The following is a 17,684-nucleotide window of genomic DNA, read 5'->3' as shown; positions in this document are numbered from 1 at the left end:
ATGGAATGGTGTTACTTTCTCATCTGCATTATTTTGGGTTGCCAGGTCCCTCCTGGCAATCAGTGGGAGGTTGAGGGAGGTGGGTTTGGGGGCAGCAATTGATGTCACCCATGCGATGATGTCACTTTCAGTTTTTGTGGAAGCACCAGCATTGCACTGGGGGGGATGCTCTAACACTCATGAAAAACCTCTATGGTTTCCATAGAGTTTGGGGGGAGAGTGCTTGAGCATCCCCCCAGTGCAATGCTAGTGTTTCCGCATAAACCAGAAGTGACATCATCGCGCCAATCTCGCCCCCTCCCTCCCCCCGGCCTGCTTCCACCTGCCAACCAGCTGAGTGTTGGCAGGCAGCTGAGCCAATTGACAGGCAACTGCCCACCATTACCAGGTAACTGGGAACCCTAGCACCCATAGATTCTGAATTCTAATGTCCTGTAAGGGGCAGTTGGCAAAAAATGAGGGGAAAAAAATGAGGAAAACAAAGGTGACAAGTAGTTCTACTAGTAGGCTGAGCTTCCCCTTATCACTTTTTAAAGTCAGTGTCTAAGTGTCAAGTTGGCTTAGTGTTGTCCTTGAAGACGGTAGAGAGATTGAATGGCAGGTTCGGTCTCCATCATAGCTACTGCTGGATCCACCTTGTAGCTGAACCAGATATCAGAACTTTAAGCTGTATGTAACAGAGCCTCTGGGAGGGAAGGCGGCATGGTGAAGCCCGATCTCATCAGATCTCGGAAGCTAAGCAGGGTCAGTACATGGAAGGGAGACCACCAAGGAAGACTCTGCAGAGGAAGGCGAACCACTTGCCTTGCTTCTTGCTTGCCTTGGAAGCCTTTGCTGGGGTCACCGTAAGTCATCTGTGATTTGACAGCACTTTACACACACAAAAGCAGTCGTAAAGCTGCCTATTGTAGCAGCTACAGACCTGCTTTCTATCACATATCGTTTGCTGTATGCAGCAGTTCCGGATTTTTGGAGGTGGCATTGGTACCCCAGGAGTGTGCACATTAGTGAAGGGGCTTCCTGCACTTGCCACTGGGGTCACCCTCCTCTGGGGTAAATATAGATGTCTGTAATGGTCTCCTCAGGGCAGAGGATGGCACCATGTTTATTGCTAAAGATAGCCCAAAGCATATGGGCTGTGGCTTAGATGCGATGGTATTCTAAACATTTCTATTTTTAGTAGTTCAAAATTAGAAGTGTCCCAAAACCAGAATAGTAAGCTCTCACAAGCTCTTGTATTCTTTAGAGCTTTACAGTTTGGAATAGTTTGATATTTCTATTGATGAATAAATAAACGAGTATCTTAATTGTTAATGGTTTTTTAAAGAGGCCGTTGATTCAGAGACTCATTTAACCCATATGTGCCTTTGATATAGGATTGATTAGAAGTCTCATAGGCAGATTGAGGCTACCATTCAAAGGACTGCAGAGCTCCAATGCGCACACGAAGCTCTGCACAAACAGAAACTCTTGTCTTCTTTTCAACTATGCTTTGACGGAAAGAAGAAGAGTTGGTTTTTATATGCCAACTTTCTCTACTACTTAAGGAAGAACCAAACCAGCTTACAATCACCTTCACTTCCCCTCCCCGCAACAGACACCCTGTGAAGTAGGTGGGGCTGAGAGAGCTCTAAGAGAGTTGTGACTAGCCCAAGGTCACCCAGCTGGCTTCATGTGTAGGAGTGGGGAAACCAACCGGGTTCACCAGATTACTGTCCGCCGCTCAAGTGGAGGAGTGGGGAATCAAACCTGGTTCTCCAGATTAGAGTCCACTGCTCCTAACCATTGCTCTTAACCACTACACCACGCTGGAAATGGAAGCTCCTCTTGTTTTCAGCTGGACCTGCAAAAGTGTCAATTTTTGGTGCATATAATGTTGCAGGATTGTTTGCTTGAAACCAAAGCTCTGTTGGTTTAGACTGAGAAAAATGCCAATTAATGGTACCTAATGTCTGAACTTCCAAAGAAGGAAGGATAATTACAGAGGGTCATTTTAACAACTGCTAAGGATGAGCTGTTTTAATTTTTTTTGGCCTTCCTCTGCTTTAGCTTCTTTCAGTTTCTCAGATTCTTTGTTAACTCACTATGTTTTATATAATTAATACTGGCCATTAAGTGGCAGCATTGAAAGAAAAATGGCCTAATTTCTGATTATTTTTTTAAAGAGAAAAATTATTACCAGTGCACCAGAGAAAATGATTATGAGACATGGGAGAGAGGAGTCTTGTAGAAGATAAATAGAAAGGCGAATGGAGTATTGACTCGATCCTTCTCCAGTGCAGAGTAATTTGGAACCTAAAGTGAGTTAGATTGTAATAAATTAAATTTAAATTTCTGCACATCAGTTAAAGAACTCCCAAGGCAGAATTCCACTTGAGAGGAAGAGGAGATAATAAATGGTGGAAGTGTTATAATGAAGATCTTATGCAGTAATCCATAACTGATGTGCTGCTCTGAATGAGAAAAGGGATATCCCTGTTTCACCTATGGTATTTCTTTTCCCTAATCAAAAATCTAGGAATAATTCAGCTATCCATTAGCTAGAATGAAAATTACAAAAGCAGTCGTAAAGTCACCCGCCACAGCAGCCTTTTGGTCATCTGCATCATGGCAAATCCATCTGTTCCTGAGCATTTTTCTTTAACCTATACTGGTACCTTGAGGGGAATGGCTGTGAGCACGTAAGAACATAAAAATCGCATGACGTTTTTAAATATGCTACAACAGCTGCCAGAACAATCCTAGCAAGAACATGGAAACAAACCCACATACCTGAAATTGATGATTGGAAAGAAAAACTTCTGGAATATGCAGCAATGGCTAAAATGACTGATGAACTAAATCCTAAATTCAGTGAATCCAACGAGCAATTTCAGGAGAAGTGGGCATCTTTTTATACATATATGAAATGCAACTAATATGAATAATCTATGCTAAAATATTATAACAAACTCTGTTTTATACTTTTTTATCTTAATTAACTGTCAAAAAAAGAATAAGAATTCTTAAAATATAAGAGATATTTTGATGCAAGAACAACAAACCAAAGTCATTTTGTAACCATATTTTATTCAGAAATCATTTTACAATACTGTATTGTTTTTACAATGTTAACATTTACCCCTTTCCCTTTTTCCTTCCCTGTACCCCATAAAGATACAAAAAAAAAAAAAAAAAAAGAACATAAGAAAAGCCAAGGTCCATCAAGTCCAGCAGTCTGTTCACACAGTGGCCAACCAGGTGCCTCTAGGAAGCCCACAAACAAGACGACTGCAGCAGCATTATCCTGCCTGTGATCCACAGCACCTAATATAACAGGCATGCTCCTCTGATACTGGAGAGAATAGGTATGCATCATGACTAGTATCCATTTTGCCTAGTAGCAATGGATAACCCTATCCTCCATGATCATGTCCACTCCCCTCTTAAAGCCTTCCAAATTGGCAGCCATCACCACATCTTGGGGCAGGAAGTTTCACAATTTAACTATGTGTTATGTGAAAAAATACTTACTTTTGTCTGTTGTGGGTCTCTCACCCTTCAGCTTCAGCAAATGACCCCGCATTCTAGTATTATAAGAGATAATCCACTCTCTCCACACCATGCATAATTTTATAGACCTCTATCATCTCCCCTTACTCTTTTTTCTAAGCTAAACAGCCCTAAGCGTTTTAACAGCTTCTCATAGGACTAGGGTTGCCAGGTCCTACCTCTCCTCCGGTGGGAGACTTTTAAGGCACAGCTCGGGATCTCGTGGCAACGCATGGATGCGCCAATGTGCATGCGCATTGCGTGCACAAAAATCTTAGTTTGAGTGGCATAAGGCCCCTTGCAAGGTGGGTTGTAAACCGGAAGTGACCTGCAGCGGCATGTACGTGCATGCACGTTTGCCCGCAGACCGTCAGCTGGTCGGCGGGCAAAGGGGCAAATTGCCGGGGGTTTGCCTGCCACCACCGGGCACCTGGCAACCCTACATAGGACAGTTGCTATAGCCCCCTTATAGGGTTGCCAGGTCTCCCCTTGCCATCAGCGGGAGATTTGGTGTGTGTGGGGGGGCAATTTGCAAGTGCACAGCACGCGCACACAATAATGTCCCTTCCAGGGTAAACCCAGAAGTGACGGGGACGCTATAGCATGGAACCCATAGAGTTTTTGAAGGAATGTGCTAGAGCGTCCCTGTCAAACCAGGAAGTGACAGGGCACTCTAGCATATTCCTTCAAAAAACTATGGTTTCCATAGAGTTTTTTGAGGGACGTGCTAGCTAGAGCATCCCCATCGCTTCTGGGTTTACCTCAGAAGGGACATTATTATGTCACCCTTTAGCTGGCCTGTTTCCCCTGCCGGCCAGCTGAGGGGTGGCGGGCAGGCATGTTAATTGGCAAGCAATTGCTGTGCAATATTCTTTTTTAGGTGTGGTTTTCGTGCTGCAGGGTTTCCTGGGTTTTCTTAGTGAAACAAACAAAAAGAAAACCTGGTTAAATGTTCTCTTGCAATAAAAAGCGTACATTTAGAAAATCAGCATGTGAGCAAGAAAGCTACGCTAAAACACTTCCTGATATGATGTTTTGGTTAGTGTGAAAAGTTGTTTCAGCTGTTGATCATTCATATGTTACAAAAAGGTTCTTACTGACATACGCTTTGAAAACAGGAAAAGTAGCACTTGGATTTATCATTGTCCTGTTTTACTGGTGCTTTTGCCTCAACTGCTATTTTGCTTACAGGCTTTTAAAAGTATATGTTTTTGAAAAGTACATCCTAGATAAGTGTGCAGTACTAGTTTTTACAAAAGATGACTATTTTGCTTTTTAACAAAACTAAACACTCCTGTTGCCATAAAATGTTATAAATCTAACATTGACACATTGGAGGCAAAGTTGAGTACCTTTAAGCGCCTTTTATTTCAGTGGGTGGGAGTTAAGCACACACTTAACTGTACAGCTGAAAGAAGTGGAGTTGGAAAGTACTCAGCTTCGGCTGGATCATGGCCATTGTTAGAAAACAACGGCTTTGACAGTCGCCTTGACAAAGGATGGGTTCTGAAGGCTGCCTTAAACCCTTATAAATCTCTGGACCCTAAGTGGTTCCAGGATGTACCTGATGCTGCTTCGCCTGGGCTTTTACTACACTGATAAATCACGTTTTACAAGATGCCTTTAAAAAACATCAACAGTATTGATTGCACTATATAATATTGGCTCTTACCAATAACTTGCACACTTGTTACATGTATCCTTCGGCTTTTAAATAGCCTGATAGGCGGGTTCAAGTTTAAGATGAATGGTTTTAGGAAATGCTCCCTCGTACTTTAGATCTCAAATGTTCAGTTGTTCAAAAAGCAAAGATTCTTTTCCTCTTTGACAATGCCATGGGAAGCTATAAGCAATGATGAGATGAGTAAAAATGACTTTGTGAGCAGCCCGTATTCATTCCCCCTGCCAAGTGGACTCAATTTACAAGTCAAAAGGTGATTTTTCCAATTGCCAGCAACTGCCGGCTTGCATTGAGATATGAGAATAAGTCAGAGCCTCTCTGACTTCTGCATAATTACTGGGAATAAAGATAGGCAATCAAAACTGGACTAACGTTGAAGCTATCAATATTAGGATCATAGATCGGATCCGCTTCTTTTCCTATTAGTGCTCTGATTCCACATTAAAAAGACTGACAAAGGTATCTCATGGTTAGCATTAGATAACAGTTGTAATAAAATAACAGTTATGGTCAACAATGTCTTTGAAATGCTAGTGATGGGCAGGTGTGTATGTGTGTGTAGAGAAGGCCTTTGCTTTGTACAGAGGAATACCACTCTTCACCATTGGGTCCCTGGATTACTCTCTACAGATCAAGATTGACGATGAGGTTTTGTTCTGTGCAGCGTTGTGTTTTTTTTCCCTATTGAAATGAAAATGAGAGGAGGCCATTCAATTCTGTGGAGAAACGTTTGCGCTTGGGGATGTCAGAGGTATTGTGGCAAAACCTGCCCCTGGTGAAAGTGGCTCTGAGGAGGAGCAGTTTTTGCCTTCTCTCATCAGATTGGGGCCTGTATTCTTTCTCCCACAGGACTCAGTAGACATATGAAGAACCAGGCTTGCTTCTGTCTACATAACCTGTCCTAGGGCCCATTTCTTGGTCATGCTAGAGTGTAACAACCCAGGAAACTCAGGTGCACTTATAGGGCTGGATCCAGAGTAACATTTCTGTGAGAGCAAGGTCCCCGCAGATCACAATTTCCCCCTTCCCCCCTCCTGTGGAAACCTAAAATGCCCCCCAATCCTATTCCTGACCCCCTGGAACAAGATTTTGGAGGGTATTTCTGATTGCTTTGGGAGAAGGGGTGGCAAAAACATGCTTCACGGACAGAAGTGCTTGCATCTACACTGAATGAATTTTTCTTGTTATCACTGACAAAAGGCTCAAGACAATTTTGGAGGGTTTTTGAAAGATACAAAAAACAGAGTTGTGTGGGATTCCATTCTGTTCAGTGAGGTTTGACTGATAGCAGTTTAAGCGGATCATGCTTTGATAAACATTCGGCGTGACTTTGGTAGCATGACTTACTGATGTACGGTACTTAATTTTTTTAAAAAAAGTCTGCAAGCATGTAGCTAACGGAGATCCTGCCTTTATTGTGTATATTCGTATGTTCAAAATGGCTTTGACTCAGTTGCTGTGCTAGAGGTGCTTAGAAAAGGGGTGGGGACAAATTTCCTGAAACTGTAATGTGAGCCGGCTATTTAGAGCTTGCCTGTGTCTCCTTTACACACGACAGGCAAAGTAACTGTAGACATTGGAGGGCTATTTTGAACCAGTCTCATCAACGAAGTTGATGCATGCGACATCGGACATTCATTTTCTGGAGCCATCACGTCCTCCTCCCCTTCCTATTATTACAGCAAATGTGCTGTCAGATGTGAATAAAATCAATTATGAGTTAAAATTGCCTGTTTCAAAAGCTTCATTTTGTGCCATTAGCAAGCAAAAAAGGGACTTTGATACAGAGTTAACAATAAAAAAAGATCAATTATTGGATAAGATCACAATTTTTTGGGGGGGGGGGGTGTCAGAATGGTTGTACTCATTTTGCATCTCTCTGTACTACATGCAGGTTGAGATCAAAGAGGTTGTGCTTCTGTAATGATGTGATTTTATCAAGGACTCATTGTGTTCGCTTCCATAGAGCAGGGACAATTGTGTGCAGCGGAATGAAAGGACAGGTTGACTCTTCAGCGGATGAGAGAGTGGCGAGAAGCTGTACAATCTGCTGCTCTAGATTGGGAACGTGTGACTATGGCTTCAATGGGTGGTAAAAGCACAACTAAAGCTGCAGTTCCTAGGCCGCATCCTTTTATGTTTTGCTTAATGCGGAAGAAACCTTATGTATCTCCTTATGTATCTAGGGTTGCCAGCTCCGGATTGGGAAATACCTGGAGACATTGGGGGCGGACCCTGAGGAGGGTAGAGTTTGGAGTGGGGAGAGACTTCAATTCCATAGTTTTGTTACTGCTTCTAATAAATTTGTTCGGGCAACATTTTTCTCGAGACAATTATTAATGTTCAACAGGTCAATTAGGATACACTTAAATTGCTCTGCATTAGATGTAGGGTTGCCAGGTCCCACTTCACCACTGGCGGGAGGGTTTTGGGGCGGAGCCTGAGGAGGGCAGGGTTTAGGGAAGGGAGGGACTTCAATGCCATAGAATCCAATTGCCAAAGCGGCCATTTTATTCAGGTGACCTGATCTCTATCAGCGGGAGACCAGTTGTAATACAAATCTCCAGCTAGTACCTGGAGGTTGGCAACCCTAAGTAGATGACCATCCCTGCTCTGTGCTAAAGCTGAGTTAAAACAAGGCATGTTAATCACTCCACAATTCTAGGAGTATAGGTAAAGAAAAACTAGTTAAAAAGTTTTTTTCCTTTCCCACAGGGTTTAAAAAAATTGTTTCAGTTGAGCATCTGCATTTTGAGACTGTTTTGTATTAAATATCGGTACATTTTAATGGTTTCATAATTTTAATGGCTGTTGATTGTAGATTGTACAAGCTGTTTTGAGCATGGGATAAGGCGAGATATAAACAAACAATGTTAATCAAAAGATAGGGAATATGAATTCCTGACGAGCCAGAGTGAGTACCAGATTTGCAGCGCCATTCTGAGCAGAGTTATACCCTTATTAAACCCAGTAACTTCAGGGGGCTTAGAAGGGGGTAGCTCTGCTTGGGGTGGCTATGTTACCAACATGTATTATATTTTCCTCAGGGCAGTTTGATACCAGAAAACAAGTTGATTTTAAAGGCCCTGCTTCTTTTCCCCCTGCCTACTGAGATTAGGCAGGTAGCGATCCAGGAGAGGTCCTTCTTGGTCACTGCACCAAAACTCTGAAATTCTCTCCCCAGGGAGATTCATTTGTCGCCTTCTGTTGCTGTCTTCCATCAGTGGGTGAAGATGTTTTGTTTTGTTTGGCATCCCTTCAATGATCGCTCCTTCCTATCCAATGTTTTAATTGCTGTGCTTATGTTTTGTGTGTATTTTAACTCTGTTCTTTAATTGTTTTAATGATGTGGGCTTTTTTTAGGGAGGGGGTGATTTTCATGGTTTTAAAATGTGATTTTATCATGTATGTTTTCAATTGTTACCCACTTGGTGGCCCTTGTAAGGGCAGAAAAGTTGGGATACAAATTTTGGAAATATATAAATAAACATTCCAAGAAAGCAAATGCTTGTTGTTGGCTACCCATAAGCCCACATCTACACCTGAATGAAGTGACAACCTTTTGAGGTGGCAGAATGAACCATACCATTTCAGACTACAGATCAGAGATACAGTCTTAACACCTCCTCCCATCTTAAAACCTCCTTGCAAACAAACAAACAAACAAACAAAAACAAACACCACCCAACTAGTACAAAGTAAAACAATCAGTCTAGCGGAAGGCGAAAGATTCCAGCCTAGCCCACTCCTGGCTTTGGTAGTTAAATCAATATTTTATTTTATTTTAAATGCAGTGGCCTGCTAAAAAATGGTATCTGTCACTTGCAGTCTGACATGATAGGGTACTCTCCTAAGACAGGACTCTACCACTTCATTCTGCTGCATGTGAAGATGGCGGCCTTTCAGATAGTTCTATCAATAATGTCCTGTTATTATTGTTCTGATGAGCATCCCTGTTTGTGCATCAGCAGGGCTCCGATATTGATTGGGATGACCTCTGGGATCAGTTTGAAGAAAGGAAATACCTGAGTGCCCGGAAATGGAAGGGTGGAGAGGATCCATATCGGCTGTATGCCTTCAACCAGAGGGAAAGCGAGAGGATTCCCAGTGACCGCGCCATTCGGGACACTAGACACCACAGGTTCTGTATTCTTCTTGTTTTTTGTTGTATGTCATGGAATGCACAGTGATCATATAAGAAGGACCTGACTATAATCAGGGTAATGTGATTCAAATACTCCAGGTTGTACTTCAATATGCCAATACTCTGGTCTCCGGGGATTTGTTTAATTTTTTACCTAAGGAGTCTGTGAGCAAAATCAATGCTTTTCTTCATGTTATTTTTTATGACTTAGATCCTATGTGTCTATAAGTAGACTCACAATACTTATGATCCAGTGGCCACTGGAACTTCCAAAACTCTGATGCTGTAGGTCTTCCAAAAATCGGATGGTGGAAAAGCCACGTGGCCCAAAAAGCTGCATTGAGGAGGGGAATTAGGAAAATTGCACTTCACTTTCTGTTCCATCAGTATTGCTTCTACTGATGCAAGAAATTCCAGTGGTGCAGGAACAATGTCAGCCTGTATTAATTCACACAACAGCACTGCGAAGTAGGCCATTCATATTCATATCCAAAAATGTGGCTGAGTGAGTCGGACAGTGTCATCCAAGGCCACCCAGAGATTTCTTGGGTTAAAGAGGGATTTGAACCTAAGCATCCATGTCTGAATATAGGACCCTACTCTTGCTAGTAATCACTGGCTCAGTCTACAATGCATTACAGAATACAGCATATAGGCTGTAGGTAGTGCACTGAATTCTTTCTTTGGGTTTGCTGAGGCTGATTACTTTTTAATTCAAATGGAATCATAGCCATTGATGAGAAACAGCCCTTTTTACCAGTTAATCATATGTGAACATACCATACAGACTTATGTCGAGTCAGACCTTTGGTTCAAATAGCTATCTACTCTGACTGGCAGCAGCACTCCAAGTAGGGTTGCCAGGTCCCTCTTCACCACTAGCAGGAGGTTTTTGGGGTGCAGCCTGAAGAGGGTGGGGTTTGGGGAGGGGAGGGACTTCAATGCCATAGAGTCCAATTTCCAAAGCGGCCATTTTCTCCAGGGGAACTGATCTCTATTGGCTGGAGATCAGTTGTAATAGCAGGAGATCTCCAGCTAGTACCTGGAGGTTGGCAACCCTAACTCCAAGGCCTCAGGAAGAGGCAGGCACTAGTCCTGCTTCCTGATAGGAAGGGAAAACCTGAGGAAGAGAAAACCATTATCCGTTCTGAACTTCTTGGAGGATGGGTGGGATAAAAATTAATTCTATAGATACCTTTGTTTTTAGCTGGAGAGGCCAAGAATTTAATTATTTGAAAAGAGTGTGGTTTAGCTTAATTGTAGCTACATTTTTATCTCTGCTTGCTTCCCCTCACCACCAATGTTTCTTTTCACTGGAGACCCTTTTGTGGGTCTCCCTGCCGTCAGGAGTGGGGTAGGTATCTACCATAGAAAATTTCCCTTTATGTGATTGTGCCCCATTTATGGACCTCTCTCCCCAGAGATGTTTGCCTGGTGTTATCTTTGTCAAACAAAACCACAGAGAAGATTTTCTCATGATTGTTCATGCTTCCCCTCCCTCCACTTCCCCTCTGCATTTTTTTCTGTCTTTGCTGTGGATTTGCTAGATTTATTTCATATTATATCTTCATGTCGTTTTTTAAAATTCTGTACTGGTGTTTTAATTATTGTAATAATTGTGATTTGATTTATTGTTACTGTGAGCTGCCTTGAATTTCTGTTATACAGGAAGGAAGTGTACTCAGTTTAAAAATAAATAAATATGAATTCGGTCGACCCTAAACAGTATGCATCAGCTGTGAGAAAGCAACAGGAATATCAGAAATGTGTGGGTTGTGGGCCAGATGATGTACATTCGTTGGATCGATATGGCCTGAGGACTACTAATTGCCAGCCAGATGTGATGGGATGTGTGATATTTTCCTTTACTCATTCATTAACTAGCTTATTTCTAGAACTGTGATGTGGCTCTTGACCAGCCAGAGTTAGCAGGGATATTAATCAGGGCTGCCTGCACAATCTCTTCTATTGCAATAAGCCAGCATGAGAATGGAAAAGAACCTTATAATAAAAGGAGATCTAATCACAGCCCAGAAAATGAGCATTACTCATATGCCATCCTTGACCTGGATGGCCCAGGCTAGCTCAATCTAGGAAGCTATGCAGGATCAGCCCTGGTTAGTATTAGGAGAGAACACCAAGGAAACCTTGCTATGCAGAGGCTGTTGCTATGCAGAGGCGGGCAATGGCAAACCACCTCTGAACACTTCTTGCCTTGAAAACCCTACGGGGTTACCCTAAGTCAGGCACAACTTGATGGAACTTTCCACCACCACCATATATCATAGCACAATCCATTGGGACCTAGAGCCAGTGGCCATTAAGAAACCATAAGACTGCCCAAAAGCTGTAAGTCTGGAAGCAGGTACAGATAATACAGCCACATCTGGTGAAGACTGAAAGATCTCTGAAGGGAAGAATATTTCATACCTAGGCTAAACCAAGCAGGAAGTGGTATTGTCTCCTGCAACTAAAATAGTTAGAACTAGTAATGCTCAAATACCTATACAGATTTGGCTCAAGGCCTGCTCAAGGTCATGAGCAGGGACTGACCATTTAGTGGTCTGTTTGGATGCAAATTCGGATGTGTCTGATTTGCGCAATTGCAGTTTTCCATGCATGATTTTTGCTGCCACCCATCACTTGTCTGTGTCTGCCTCTGATTTTTAAAAACATGAAATAAAATGGGGGGGGGAAAGAGTTTTTGAGTTAAGACTTACTACTTAATGTGACTTTGTGCCTTTGTTGTCAGCCCATGAACCCAGCTGATCTCACAATCGCTTCTTGAGCTGAAGCTGTTGACTGACCAGGTGCAAAACGCCTATATAATGTCGGTCATTTAAAGGGTGAATCTGACTGATCAGGTGCAAGATGGGATAAATTGTAAATGATTCAGTGTTTTACACGAGTTGGTCAAACCACCACAACCTTGAAGGAAACTGCTTCTTTTCTGGAAATGAGGTTATTGAGTTGGACTGGGCAAAATCAGCCACAAGTTGCCATGACCAAGCAGGTACCCAGAAGGCACTAAGTTGGTTGGCGCAGTGGGATACTTGAGATGAACTTCACCAGGGAACCTTGAGACGCTCCAATCGGGAGTTCACCTCACATGTAACTGAAGGAGTTTGAATAAGGTAGATTTGCCTGGCAGGCATGTTCATCTCCAAGCTCTTAGCAGTCCTTGGCTCCTACTCCTAAGCAGGCATCTGAGTGAGAAAGGATGCAGATTAATGCTTCACCTGTCCTAACCTTGGAAGACATAAAAGAATATTGTGAGTCCGCAGGTTTAAACTTAAGCTAAGCCTTAAATTAACTTTAGGATATCAATTAAGACATTTCTAAATGGTTGGCGTGTAAACCAAATGTGTGATCCAAATCCTCTCCATATTTTTTCCTCAGATTAGTGTGAATGTCATGGCAGCAGCCAATCTATGCTAGATAATATATAATTGTTGCTTAACTGCGTGCTGCTATTATTTTACTCGTGTCCCTACTGTTGCCAGATGCTGCTTCCTCCAGACAGAAGATATCAGCTCTGATGGGTGTCAGTTAATAGCTAAGAAGAGAATATGTCCTTGCCAGAGAGAAATAACAAATGGAAAATTGACTCCCCTCATTTCATTCTCTCTCTTTTTCTTGATCTGGGGCACTTTGTTGTCCTTGTGGGGAGTGTTTGGGGCTTGATGTCAGGTTTTGAAAGAGGAATTCACATTGACAGAGCGAGAGAGAGCACCAAACACAGGGGGTGTAGCACAGGCTGATTCTCTCTCCTATTTCTATAATGCCATAATTGAGTTCTGATTTATTGAAGATGACAGAACAATACCATGGAGAATGTACCATTAGCTAAGTAGCTGAGCAGCCACTGTGGATGGGGGGGATACCTTGAGAGTCAAAAACACCAGGCATCTGGTGGGCTTGGCTGGAGATATAGAAAGGGGAAAACACAGACAGTGAAGAGGAGTGGAAGAACTCCCCAAGGGGAAAAAATGTTCCATTATTGCACTGCTATTTGAGGATATTCAGACAATATGCTGTGGCACCACAGTGCACTTAACAAACTGCCTGCACCACTGTGTCTCATTGGAAGAAAGGGTGGGGGCCCTGGGTTATGCAAAGTTGTCTGGTGGACTGATGGGAAAATGTCAGCTCAGACTTTGAAAGCAGGAGAATTTTGGTTTCTGCATAACCCTCCCTCACATTAACAGGATGGCATATAAAACTCTTTCACTTTGATGATAATGGTATCAGCCAGTGTTATATTCCTGCCCCCCCTTGTCCCCTCTACAAGTCAGTCTGCTTCAATATTATTGACCCTTTGATTAGGGAAATGGGCTCCGGTGATGAGGGTGAATGGACCAAAAGGTTTCTGCTGGGAGACAGCTCACCAATCACCACCTTGGTTGCAAAATATTGTGCAGTAGCAATGAAGCTACGTCGCCTTAATGTACACCCTTAATCTGTGGAATTGTAAAATTGGGTAATTCCTAATTTTGTTAGCCTTAGTTGTAAACATCTACTCTGTATGGTCAGTTTTTGTTTTACCTGTTTTATCTGGCATACTAGCCTCAAATAAAATTAATTATTATTATTATTACTCCTGCCCCAACTGTGTTTAACCGAATGCTGCATTTTAAAGTATCAGAGGGAGGTCTCATCTATCTTGCTATACAACTCATTGAGGGCTAGCATATGGCTTGGATGCCAGAGGGTACCATGTGCATGTGGCAGGCTTGGGCAGGAGCCGGAAGGTTGCCTGGCTCTAATATGGAGCCAGTTCTTGACTCTTCCACATGGCACACATGCCTGTTCTTCGACCAATACCCTGTATGCAAAACTAGACCATGACGCTGTGAGCTTTGTATATACTGTAGTACACAGCATGGAGTGTGGGCTAATAAACTAAAATTTAATCCTGACAAGACAGAAGTGTTACCAGTGAGCAGAAGCTCTTACCCAGGATTTAAGGTGGCAGATGTCCTGGATTAGGTTGGACTTCCCTTGAAGGAACAGGTCTGTAGTCTGGGGGTGCTGTTGGACCAAGACCCACTGATGGATAAGCTGGTGGCATCTGTGGCCAGGGGTGCCTTTTACCAGCTTCACCTGGTCAGACAGCGGCACCCTTTCTTGGGCAAGAAAGTTCTGGCCACTGTGGTACAAGTCTTGGTTACATCTCGATTAGATTATTGCAATGTGCTCTCTGTGGGGCTGCCCTTGAAAAGTGCTCCAAATCTTCAATTGGTGCAGAATGCTGCAGGCAGGATGTTGATTGGAGTGGGTCATAGGGAACATATGACTCCAATCTTGGCTCATCTACGTTGGCTCCAATTTGTTTTAGGGCACAATTCACAGTGCTGGTGCTGACATTTAAAGCCCTGTATGGGTTTGGGACCAACATACCTAAAGGAGGGGTAGGAGTTGCTTTTTATAGATTCCAAGATCAACGATAGGATACTCAGTAGCCCCAGACAATCAGCAATTTTATATTACACTTATTTCCCACCCCCTGTGAACCATCTGGACATGGTGCAATATTATCGCTTAATTTATTCAATCTTGATTTTGAAAAGAAAAAAAAACACTATTCCAGAGACACCTTATTTCAGGTCACTTTATTTATGTTTTGCCAATCATATCCAATGATGAAGTGTCAGGGTGACCTGCTATGCTAAAATCAGTCTTCTTAGACTAGTTTTTGGGTCAAATTATCGTGTTAATTATTGGTTTAGTTTCCCTAAGACATTCATCTTTACTTGAGTGATATCATTAAGCAGAGTAAAGATGAATGTCTTGAGGAAAATGAGCCAATAAATAACACAGTAATTCATGGTCTCTTTTTGTTTTGTCGGGAAGATATTGGAGCCTGAAAAGGACACTGGCTATACCAGTGGTAGCCAACCCTTGTAGAAATGTTAAATAAAGGCCTAACTATAATAATTATTATTATCAGTGATGGATGAGAGGCAGGAGTACAGGGGATGCTGTAACAGTTATAGTGATGGAAAGGGGGTCACTGGCATTTCTGTCACTGGGAGGATGTGGGAAAAGTGCTCGTCCTCCAGATAGAGAGCCTCCTTTCCAACTAACAGGGGAAAACATGCTATCTTTTGATGTGTTAACATCCTCTTGATTGGAAGGGTCTTGTGGCTTGAGACCAGGACCTGGCACCCAGATTGGCTAAGTGCCCTGGTGCAAATGTGGGGCGATGGCTGAAAAGGAGAGCAGTTTCTTTGTCTAGGAGAGTGTTGGTGAGTGCATTTGGGAATTGGGTTTTGGCATTTGTCTGGGGAGCTGTCTCTCCTGAGGCTTTGCCATAAAGGATGACAGAGGAAAAAGCCCCATAGGCTTTATTGGACCCTAATTTTTCAGGAAACCCAGAAAAAAGCCGAATTCCCATATTTATTGGTATTTCGGGTTTACTGGGAAAAATTGGAACCAATAAACCCGAACCCGAATTTTACAGATTTTTTTTTGCCACTCTAGTGGGAAGTGACCTCCCTCAAAATAGGGGAGAATTTGGAAGAAGTTCGTTGAGATTCTTAGCTGAGAGTATACCAGCATATAATCAAGAGTACTGGCTCTGGAGCCTGCCATATAGGTATATTCCCCAGTATGATCCTCATATGAAGATCCATTTAATATATAGAGGTTTAGTTTAGAGCCCCGTGGCGCAGAGTGGTAAGCTGCAGTACTGCAGTCAAAAGCTCTGCTCACAACCTGAGTTTGATCCCGACAGAAGTCGGTTTCAGGTAGCAGGCTCAAGGTTGACTCAGCCTTCCATCCTTCTGAGGTCGGTCAAATGAGGACCCAGCTTGCTGGGGGTAAAGGGAAGATGACTGGGGAAGGCACTGGCAAACCACCCCGTAAACAAAGTCTGCCTAGGAAACGTCGGGATGTGATGTCACCCCATGGATCAGGAATGACCCGGTGCATGCACAGGGGACCTTTACTTACTTTAGCTTAAGGGCTAGTTTTGCCAAGCATACTCCCGAATAATTTGAGCGGCGATCTTTAAAGACCCATCTATGTGGAAAAATTCTTAATTCAACTTCCGGATCTGTAAGTGCTGTCTTATATCTTGCTTCCAGAGTATCATCAGGGCCCATACGTGCATTAAAGTCTCCCATTAATAGGAGCACATATACATAATTAAAACAAGTTAAGAGCTTAAAATAAGTATAAAAGATAAAAACAACAGTTAAACAGTGGGGAAGCAGGATCACTGAGGGAATGCAAAGCGAAACAAAAAAGTCTTTAACTGCTAGTGGAAGATGGCATCAGAAGGAAACAGGCAAAAAGGAGAGGAAGGGAAAAGCCGGTTTGGGGCTCCTTAAAAAGGTAGAGAAAATCAGGGTATAAAAACCAACTCCTCCTCCTCCTCCTCTCCTCCTCCTCCTCCTCCTTCTTCCTTCTTTCTTCTTCTTCTCTGTAATAAATTATCACCACTATTGTTACTATAGCCATTATGCTGTTTTAACTGTCTTTGTTAATCTGGCTCTGTTGCAAGCTAAACTAAATGTTTTCTGTTTAAAACTAAATGAAAAGATTAATTAAAATTTATACTTGTGTTGATTGTGTAACAATAGCACACACCGTATAAATGGAAAATAATATAAAATGATAGAAATAGTATAAATAATGTTACCATGCCATGAATATTTAAAACTTTGGGAAAACCATCCATGGCATATGTCTACAACTTTTGACCAGCCTCTGTAGCTGCCTTCTGCCCCCCAAGGCATGTGGTCCCTTCTGACCTCCAATTCTGGGAGATTTCTTCAAAGCCTTTTTTCTAATTAGTCTCACAGTGCAATCCTAAGCAGCCTTACACTCTTAATACATCGCTGGGAATACAAGTGCGGTAACCCCCAAAGAGAACTATTATAAAAACCAGAGTAAAGAAATAGAAGAGAACAACAAAAAATGAAGAACAAGAGATCTGTTCTACAAAATCCACGAAATCAAGGGGACATTTCAAGCAAGGTTAGGCATGCTGAAAAACCAACATGGAGATACATGAACTGAACAAGACAAAATAAAGAAAAGATGGGAACAATACAGTGAAGAACTATATAGAAGAGATGAAAGGATGACAGACTCCTTCCAAGAAGAATCTTTTGAAGAAGAACCTACAGTTTTATAAACTGGTGAAAGCTTTACCAAGAGCATTAGGGAGAAACAAATCACCAGGAGCAGATGGGATATCAATAGAGCTATTCCATGCCACAGAAACAGAGTCCATCAAAATTTTGACAAGAATATGCCAACAAATATGGAAAACAAAACAATGGCCTATAGACTGGAAATGGTCTATTTACATTCCAATTC

At 42.4% G+C, this 17,684-nt stretch overlaps 1 protein-coding gene across 1 annotated transcript in view; it reads left to right on the top strand.

Moving 5' to 3' along the window:
- GALNT14 (polypeptide N-acetylgalactosaminyltransferase 14) overlaps positions 1-17,684 on the top strand; it is a 275,068-nt gene that overhangs the window by 109,377 nt on the left and 148,007 nt on the right. The window contains exon 2 of the mRNA XM_056852619.1: positions 9,184-9,353. Within this exon, the coding sequence (XP_056708597.1) occupies positions 9,184-9,353 (170 nt within the window). The remainder of the gene's footprint in view (positions 1-9,183; positions 9,354-17,684) is intronic.

The sequence above is a fragment of the Euleptes europaea genome, chromosome 7, assembly GCF_029931775.1.
Source record: "Euleptes europaea isolate rEulEur1 chromosome 7, rEulEur1.hap1, whole genome shotgun sequence".
Classification (NCBI taxonomy): domain Eukaryota; kingdom Metazoa; phylum Chordata; class Lepidosauria; order Squamata; family Sphaerodactylidae; genus Euleptes; species Euleptes europaea.
The sequence above is the reverse complement of the archived record's forward strand: the minus strand, read 5'-3'. Positions and strand labels throughout refer to the sequence as shown.